Source organism: Triticum dicoccoides, chromosome 2B, assembly GCF_002162155.2.
Source record: "Triticum dicoccoides isolate Atlit2015 ecotype Zavitan chromosome 2B, WEW_v2.0, whole genome shotgun sequence".
NCBI classification, from domain to species: domain Eukaryota; kingdom Viridiplantae; phylum Streptophyta; class Magnoliopsida; order Poales; family Poaceae; genus Triticum; species Triticum dicoccoides.
In genome coordinates this window covers 412,085,615-412,094,899 of record NC_041383.1, presented here as the reverse complement: position 1 = coordinate 412,094,899, position 9,285 = coordinate 412,085,615, and the positions used below count along the sequence as shown (strand labels likewise).

The following is a 9,285-nucleotide window of genomic DNA, read 5'->3' as shown; positions in this document are numbered from 1 at the left end:
TCCATGCTGTGAATGTAGCCATCCAGCTGGGATGTGACCGAGTAATCTTTGAGACTGATTCGCTGGTGCTGAAACATGCTATCACTTCTGAAGCTTATAATCTCTCTGCTTTAGGTGCTCTGCTGAAAGAGATTAAATTTCAGTTACGCATGGGTCTATCTGATCTATGTATCAAACATTGCCAAAGATCATGTAATCATGCTGCGCACAGGCTAGCTGCGCACGGCACAATCATGAATGTAGGCACTTTCGAATGTTGGTTCGGTCAATTCCCAGACTTTGTAAATGACTGTGTAGCTGGCGATTTGCCCAGCAATCTATTGTAATGGAATGCATAAGTGTTTCTTAAAAAAAAAAAAACATGGGACCAAACTGCAGGGCGTGCAGTTGGACGGACGAGGGAGAGAGGATGGATCGGGGCCACACCCTGAGGGCGCAATTGCAATCAGTCGCTTGGAAAAATATCTGCCTCCGCCCTCCGCTCCCCCTCGGTCTGCGATTGATTTGGTTCTGGTCCCGTGGTTCCCCTACCGTCTCCTGTCTCATCTTGCTCTCTCCTCCCCCAATCTTGTCTCCCACCAGATTCGAGCAAACCCTAGGATTCCCTCCTGCCCTCTCCAGATGGGTGAGCCGCCGAGCCGAGAGGGATCCTATTCCTCCTTCCCCAACTCCGACGACGACGAGCCGGAGACCTCTGGATCGGAACGAGGAGCGGGAGGAGGAGGAGAGGATGCTCATCGCCCGCTGCCTCTGCGCCAGCAGCTCGTGGGGGCCTGCCGCGCCGACGACCGTCTCAGGCCTCTCCTCACCCTCAACGTCTCATGCTCCGCCGCCGAGAACCGCTTCATTTCTCACCTCTCTCAGGTGACATTTCCTACCCCCTGTGCGCGACAAGTGCCATCGATTGCCTCTCTTCTCACGTCATCGGTCGGGCGGTGCAGCACTTCGAGGTCTCGGAGGTGGGCATGCTGGCAAGGTGTCTCTGCGTTCCCCTCGTCTCGCTGCGCGTCGGCAAGGTCGACCGCCACGGTCCCCTCCTCTGCCCAACAACCATCAGGTAGCCACCCACAAATTTAACTTCATCCACAGAATTGGATTGCTTTCGCACCACACTATGCAAGCTACCAGAGGAGCACGCACATGATGACTTCTCTTTTAGATTGTGCCACAGTTGTGTGTTCCGCACATTGTCATGAAATGATTAATATTGTAGGGCATGGCTAGCTTTCTCGTTTGCTAACTGTCTAGCATCTCTGCTGCGTATGAAGCATGGAGGCAGCCAGATACATTTTATACCTGCCAGAGGATATTGTGTCTTCTGTCAAATTGCCCCTCAGCCGGACACTAAACTTTTGCTGATGAACTTTTTGTTCTGAATTAAGTGCATCAAATAACAAAACAAGACAGAACGGAAAATTTAGGAGGAAATGTATCATCATGTAGTTGTACTGGCGATTTTGGAAAATTACGTGTTACTGTATCCTGTGATGTGGTAAATATTGTGCGCATTCTAAATCCATCGCAGCATTTTTTCCCCCTTAGCACTATGTTGGTACAACATAAGTCGTCAAATTGTTGCATTTCATGTTACTCGAGTCTTGTCAGATAGATCAGTCTGGTTAAGTGATGAACCTCCTCTTAGTTGCATCTTGCATGGGAATTAGTATGTCATTCAAGTGTCATGATTCAGTAAATTTCTCAACACTATCATTTACAATCCATAACAAACCGAACATTCCTATTTTCTGTAGTCACCCTTTTCACATCATTGTCACAGCCTAGTTAGAATTTTGTTCATGCAGCTACTCTGCTGTGTTGCAGAATGCTGTAACATGTATTTCCTTCATATTATTTTGTTCTTGTGATTATCTCTGCTATTTAAGAACTTCGTCTGCTTTCATTATGAACATGATATTCCTTCTTGTTCTTGTACTTCATGATACATGATAATTGCTTTTTGTGGAGGTGTTTTCAGCTATTCTGACCTCATTAAGAAGGACGTATCATATGCTAGATTGTTGATTCTATTGATTCTAGGATTACATGTTTCATCTTATTAGTGATGGCATTGTTCATCTACCAAATAAATATATGTTTCCATTTGTAGGTTATTTGGGCATGTGTCATAATCTCTGATATATGAGGAAAGAGAAGGTAGTTCCTTTCATGCCTTACGGTATTATGTTACCTGCATTAATAATAACTAATCACACACATCACAATTTCAGTCTTAGATGAGATTGGATCTGTAGGATTCTGGACTATATGATGCTTTAGGTGAAATTTTCTATTGATACTTCAAAGAGTTTGATATCTCATTTGTTGATGTTTTCACACACTTCCTGTGTATGTTTTGTGGTTGCAGTTAGCTTATCACAGGCTCCTCCAGTGTTAGTTTATGCAGTAGTTTACTGTTTGTTTCACTGCAGACAGTTTGTGACATGAGCCAATACAAAATGTGTTCACACCAATGCTCATTCTAAAATCAGTTATCCTATGCCTAATGAGCTGTTCCATCTATAAACTGTTTTATGTCTTATAGCCGTGTTTCTATCCCCTCTCTACCCATGGTGTGTACTTAATGTACCCTGTCTAGTCTTTGTTACATACGCCTTCCTTCAATTCACCATGGATGTTTTTATCAACATTTCTACCATCGGCAATCATTTCTTTCCATTTTTCAGTTCAAATTGATTGAGGTTTTCCCTTAAAATGGAGGTCACTGACTATAGTTGACTATGGATGGTTCGTATTACTTTGCTCTAAATTTTCGCAATATAATCATCCACTCATTGGAAGTTGTTGTAGATTTGCTCATGTGCAACTAAAATCACAACCTGCCAGTGCCATGATCTGGCACAACTTGTCTAAGGAGATTTAATTCTTGGTTTATCACTTGCAAAGGAAAAATCATTAGATGATTCATGATTCTTTCGTACGAATCATGAGGCAAAGCTGCAGCTTTTCTTAAAGAAACATTTGTCTGATACTGTGATTTGGTATTTAAATTTAGTTCTTTTACTTATTCCTATTAAAAGGCAAATCTGCGATTTTTCTTAAAAATCGTCTTCAAGTACTGTACGTTGGTGGTTATTTTATGAAAGTCTGCCAATGATATGGTGCTGAGCAACTTAGGTTCTGCACTATCCTCCAGTGTCTCTGGTGGAAACCTAATTGCGCGCTTTTGTCTCAATGCTCTATTACTTCTCAGTTCTCACTTATCTATGCGCTCTGTCCCACGGCTACTCCTTGCATTCAAGAATGTCTATGTAATTTTATAGTAATTTCTATTGAAGTTCCTCTGATCCGATTACATTTAGTTGATGGAAATGTATTTTTTTCGTTTTTCTTACAGTGTTTTTTTGGTAGCAAGCCAAAAAACTGTTGTGATACTGAAAAAAAAACCTTTGTTATTTATTTGTTCAGAATAGAAAGTCAGAGATCTTACATGAACTCATTTCCTTTGTACAGAGGGAAGCTTAGCCTTGGCCTTCTGCCTTCATCGAGCATGCGCCTTACCTTCTCCGGTGACGATGGTTGTTCAGAGGAATTGGCTCTGTTGAACGATGGCCTAGAAGTTTCAGAAGTTGCGATTGAAGAAATATCAGCTGATAATTCTGGACGTTCTTTCCTTATCAGGATTTCAGAATCTAAAAGATTGTACTACTGGTGCGCTGAAAAGTCGAAGGAATGTGGAATGGAGCTTCTTGCAAAGGTTTGTATTTTGTAGTGGCTGCCAAATTAAGTGTAAATGTACCATGAACCATGTGCGATCTCAACTGTGATGTGCCACATGTAACGTGGAGAGCAAACTCCATGTACTTGAGCCTATCCACATGAACTGCAATTGCAATATAAATTTAATCCTCATGCAAAATCGCATGTACCATGGTATGCTGATTCTATCTCAATTTTTTTGATACAGATGAAAAATCTACTTCAGGGCAGGCCAACCCTCTCTGATCTCACAGGCATCTCCAATTCCCGACTTGATGCTTTTGTTACTAATTTACATGCTTATCTTCTTGCACCAAGTATTGGAGATGCTAAATTGTTGGGATCATCTACTGACTTCCTCAGTAATTCAAGCTCACAAGGGCAACATTTACAGCCCCCATCAGTCGTTTCCAGGTCTTCAAGGTCTCGCACCTCTGCCGCTAATGCAACAAAAGCAAGCTTGATCTATCAAGCCAGTCTGAGTCCCAGATCCAGCACTTTTAAAGATGGGGTTCCAAGGACCTCTTGTGCAAAGGTTGTTGGGAGAGAGAAGCTGAAGCGGCGTGGGGACTGGTTGGGCCCATCAACTGCTCTGATCGATGCAAATCCTTTGATAGCAAAGAGTGTTAACCCTGATTCAACCAGTGAGGTGTGTGATAGGGAGTGTTCAAAAAACAGTGTCACTCCCGCTTCTTCATTAGACTTGCCTCTTTCATTTCCCTTGCTGCCACCTCTTTATCCACTCCCAGAGGGTTCTTCAGAGAATCCATTTAAGCCTTACTATTGCTGGTGTCCGCCATGCCCATCGTCACTGCAGTACAGTGTAACCCCTCTGCATATGCCAGTTACATCTGTAGAACCATTTCCCCAGTCACCTTTGGGCCCGCTGGTATCAAATGAAGTATCATCTGTCTCGTCATTTTCTGCAAAGTTGGATACAACTAATTCACCTTCACTTAATCTTCCATCGATACTGCACGATCCTTCACTTCACCTCCAGCTTCCTACTTCAATTGTTCCCCTGCATGGTTCTATGGTTTCAACATATCCGTTACTTCATCTGCCGTTTCCCACTTCACCTCTTGTTCCTGTACATGGTTCGCAGGTTCCAACATTTCCGTTGCTTCACCTGCCACTTCCTACTTCACCATTTGTTTCATTGCATAGCTCACAGGTTCCAACATTTACACCATTGATGTCTGATCCTATTGTGCATGTCCCAGTCATTGATATGTGTTCCTCCGGTCAGGCTTATTTGGTGAGTTGTGGTCCTTCTATAACTTCACCTGTTCCCCTGCTCCCTAGCTTGAAGCCTCTGATTCCAGAAACCGAATCGTTGGTTGAGAGGAGTGCTAGGGAAACACTAATGAGGCTTTTAGCTTCGACACCACCATCAAGCAACCCCCAGCTAGTCAACATTCTCCCTGCAGTCCTTACTGATGTGCCTGAAAATATTTCTCGATCTCCTAATGTAAGTCCAGGGAATGTTGTAGCCCAGATTAATTTGATTGTGTCTTTTCATGTGGCTTATCTCTCCTTTCTCTCTTTAATAGGTGAACATGCATGTTGGTGTCCATCGCAACGACCTACTTCTTAGCTCATCTTGGGGTGCTAATGTGATTGGAAGTGGGATGGCAGCCATGGAGCTGCACTCGGAGGATGAGGTTTCCAGTGGGCATGATGCTCATGCTATGGTTGCGTTTACGGAATTTGATGATATCAATGGAGACCGTGATCAGCCCCATTTCCGGAGGATGTAGTTTGCACATGGGGTTTTCTTGAGCTCTTTGTTGGTATGAAATGTCTGAATATTTTGAACGGCACTTGTATCTACATGGTAATAGGCTATCTGGTTTTGGCAATACGATGATATATGCAGCCTGGTTCCCATGGCTTCCCTGCCCAGCTAAATGGCTGATGTGGTTGTTAAATGTAATTAGTTGTTTGTACTGTATTTTAATTTGGCAAACAAAGGGTATTTGCTCGTGTGCAACTCCTCGTTTTGTCTCTCCATTTAGTGCCCAAGGGAGCTTGTGTTGATATGTTGTGTCGTGCGCTACATTATGCAGACAACATGGTTTGGCGAGAGATCGAAAATATTCCCACCAGTTCTGAAAATATTTTTGGAATGGAATATTCGTAAAACATGGTTCCGCGTGTGCTTTTTCATAGGATCTGTGCATTTGAAATTCATGGACTGGCGTTTATTAGCGAATGCCAGGGAATACAGGGTGAGCGTACATGCTTTGACCCCACGTAATAAATCCAGGCTCAGATAAAAGAGTATTTGAACTCGAGTCGGATTAGAAATCCAATCCATTGAAAAGTTTTCCCCCAAAGTCGTAAAACCCTTTGGCGGCGCCTCTGGTGTTTAGGGTTTTGACCGTGGAACTCGCTGTTCGCACGGGGATTCGTTGCCGGGGCTGAGAGCTAGTGCACTGCAGGCGGAAACGGATGGCTGCTCCCAACGCCTCTGCAGGAGCGGGGGAGGAGGGCACGTCTAGGAAGAAGTTGGAGGAGGCTTTGGAAAAACTCGACATGTCGGAAGAAGAGGCTACCCCCTTGGTGATCGACGACCGCGTCGAGGGAGGACCGGCGAAGTGGCTACTGGCTGGTAAAATTGTTCATCGAAATTAATTCCATATCCAGACTACAGCCAATGCCCTCCGTTCGGCGTGGGGAAACCCATGAGGATTGAGATTCAGACCAGTTGGCAGCAATATGTTTGTGGCAGAATTTGAAAATCAGCGAGACATAGATCGAGTATGGGAGGGATCGCCACGTCAGCAAGAATTCCATGGTGGCAGCGGAGTTTGATGACTGTATGAGGCCGGATGAACTCAAGTTTGACTGGCTCCAAATCTGGGGTAGGGTAGTGAATCTACCCTACAACTTGAGGGATGACTCTTGGTGGATTTCAATAGCTAAACAGATGGACAAGAACGCCCAGTCTGTAAGTTTTGATCATAATGGTGGGTTCTTGCGAGTTCGGATCACCATCGAAGCTGAGAAGCCATTAAGGTGGATCCTCGTTGACTCTGCCAGGAGGATGAAAGTAGACATGTATGATATTCAGTATGAGCACTTCCCATATTTTTGTTTCTCCTGCGGCAGATTGGGACATTCTGAACTCTATTGTCCAATGCCGGGGTCTCGGGATGAGAAAGGAGAGCTCCCCTTTCGACCTAAACTGCGCGCGCCAGATGACTACAGAAAGGCGGCGTCATCAGAAAATTCCTCCAGGGAACAAAACTCAAGTGCCAATACCTAGCGCACTACTAGGAACTCGAGCACTAATAAAGATACTGGTGAGGAAGTTGTTCCCCCATCAAAAATAAACAACATAAGCGGGAGGATGCACCAAATCAAGTCTATCGGCCCGTGGCAAAATCTACCTTGATGCTTACTGATGGAGGACCTAGGGCTGTTGATGGCGGGACTAGTCTGAATAAGATTGATACAATGACAACAAGCACTAGGGGGGGGAGGGGGATGAGTTTGTCCGTGATCCTAAGAAGAAGAAACCTACTCCAGAAAATTTGGCAGAGACCGCGGTGCGGTCCTGCCCGTCCCAATGAGTTATATCAGTTGGAACCGCCGGGGGCTTGGGAACCCCGAGGCAGTTCGAGAGCTTCGCAACATTGTGAGGCTGAAAGGTCCTGCTCTGCTCTTCATAATGGAAACAAAAATTAAAGCAAAGAGAGTAGAGGATTTATAGAATAATTTAGGTTTTGGTGTATGTTTTGCTATAGACAATGTCGGCCTTAGTGGCAGCATTGGTCTTCTTTGGTCTCAGGATTTTTCTGCTGAACTTCAAAATTTCAGTCCTTTTCACATTGATGTTTTGGTTTGTAATAAAATTCAAAACTCTCATGTGTGGAGGTTTACCGGTTTTATGGAGCACCACATGCCGAAGATAGACACCACATTTAGCGGTCTTGCATACTCTGAATGCCATACCACATGCCGCATGGTTGTGTATGAGAGATTTCAACAAGACTTTGTACTACAACGAGCACTTCAGCAGGGCTGCTCGCCCTAAGAGTCAAGTGAGAACTTTTAGGAAGGTCACGGATGAGATTTCCTTCCAGGATTCGGGTTGGTCTGGAACAAGTTATACACGAGACAATCGTCAATCTGGAGTGGCTAACGTGAAAGCAAGGCTGGATCGAGATTTTGCTAATGAAGAATTCTGATAACAATTCCAGCACATAAGGGTGAGATATCTCGTCGGCAGAATCCGACCATTGTTTTGTTGTTGCAGAAGTCAGGGAAAATCTATCAATTAGGCCAAGGGCCAAGAAGCAATTTAGGTATGAGAATGTTTGGCAAACACACACTGATTATGATCGCCTGGTGGCTGAAACTTGGTGAGGCATACACCATGATCCCGGGCTGCAAGGCATTGCCACAACGCTGGGGGAACTTCAAGTGACACTGGAACCCTGGGGATCCAGGGAGTTTGGATGCTTGACAAGGAAAGTGAGACAACTTCAGAAGAAGCTTGATCAGATCCGATGTCACTCAATTGGACGTGGTCCCTCGAAGGAGGAGAAGAGCACGGTTAAGAAACTAAAAGAGGCACTACACCAAGAGGAGGTGTGGTTCCGGCAGCGATCACACGTACCGTGGCTTCACGAGGGAGATTGTAACACTTCCTATTTCCAGGCGTAAGCTAAACAACATAAGAGAATGAACAAAATACAAGGTCTATTGAGGACTGATGGTTTGGTTTGTGTGGATGAAAATGAGGACAAAGATGAAGTACAGATGTTCTATAAGCACCTGTACCAGTCACAAGGCTTTGCTGATGCTAGTGAGTTGCTCGCTCACGTTCCTGCCAAAGTCTCCCCGGAGATGAACGTGGAGCTTACTATATACTGCAGTAGAGGTCAAGAGCGCACTCTTCCAAATGGCACCGTCGAGGGCCCCTGGTGTTGATGGGTATACCGCGGGGTTTTATCAACGTCACTAGGATCTCTTGGGTGATAATGTAAGCCGAGCAGTTTTGGAATTCCTTAATGGCGGGGAGCTACCTTCTAGTTTGAATGACACTTCTATTGCACCTATCCCAAAGGTAAGACACCCCCAGTCCATTATCTTAATATCGTCTTATTGCTCTATGTCCAATCCACTACAAGATTGTGAGGAAATCGATTACCAATCGCATGAGATGCATGATGGATGAGCTAATTAGTCAAGAACATAACGTTTTTGTTCCCGGCCGTCTCATCAGTGACAATGTATTAGTTGCGTATTAAAGTGTACGCACTATGAAGAGGAGGAAGAAGGGAAAAATTATTCTTGTGCGGTTAAACTAGACATGATGAAGGCCCACGACCGTGTTGAGTGGCACTATCTTGAAGCCGTACTGTCCAAGATTGGGTATGGTATGGTTTTTGTCAGATTCATTATGAAGTGTGTATCATCAGTCCGCTTCTTGGTTCAATTAAATTGTGAGGTCCTACCATTTTAATACCCCATCCAGGGGGCTCCGATGAGGCGATTTTATCTCGCCATATTTGTTCTTGCTTTATGCGGAAGGTTTTTCCTCGTTGTTGAAGTTCT

At 44.5% G+C, this 9,285-nt stretch overlaps 1 protein-coding gene across 2 annotated transcripts; it reads left to right on the top strand.

The window, feature by feature from the left end:
* The first annotated feature begins 469 nt into the window (after window positions 1-469).
* On the top strand, window positions 470-5,710 carry LOC119363953. Of its 2 annotated transcripts, none has more exons than XM_037629328.1 (5): window positions 470-864; window positions 942-1,057; window positions 3,472-3,715; window positions 3,926-5,188; window positions 5,271-5,710. In XM_037629328.1, exons 1-5 carry the CDS (start codon window positions 622-624, stop codon window positions 5,475-5,477), a joined length of 2,073 nt encoding a protein of 690 aa, XP_037485225.1. In that variant the 5' UTR covers window positions 470-621; the 3' UTR covers window positions 5,478-5,710. The 2 variants fall into 2 exon arrangements, with proteins under 2 accessions (XP_037485225.1, XP_037485226.1); XM_037629329.1 differs by lacking the exon at window positions 470-864 and adding an exon at window positions 2,108-2,154.
* Window positions 5,711-9,285: the final 3,575 nt, after the last annotated feature.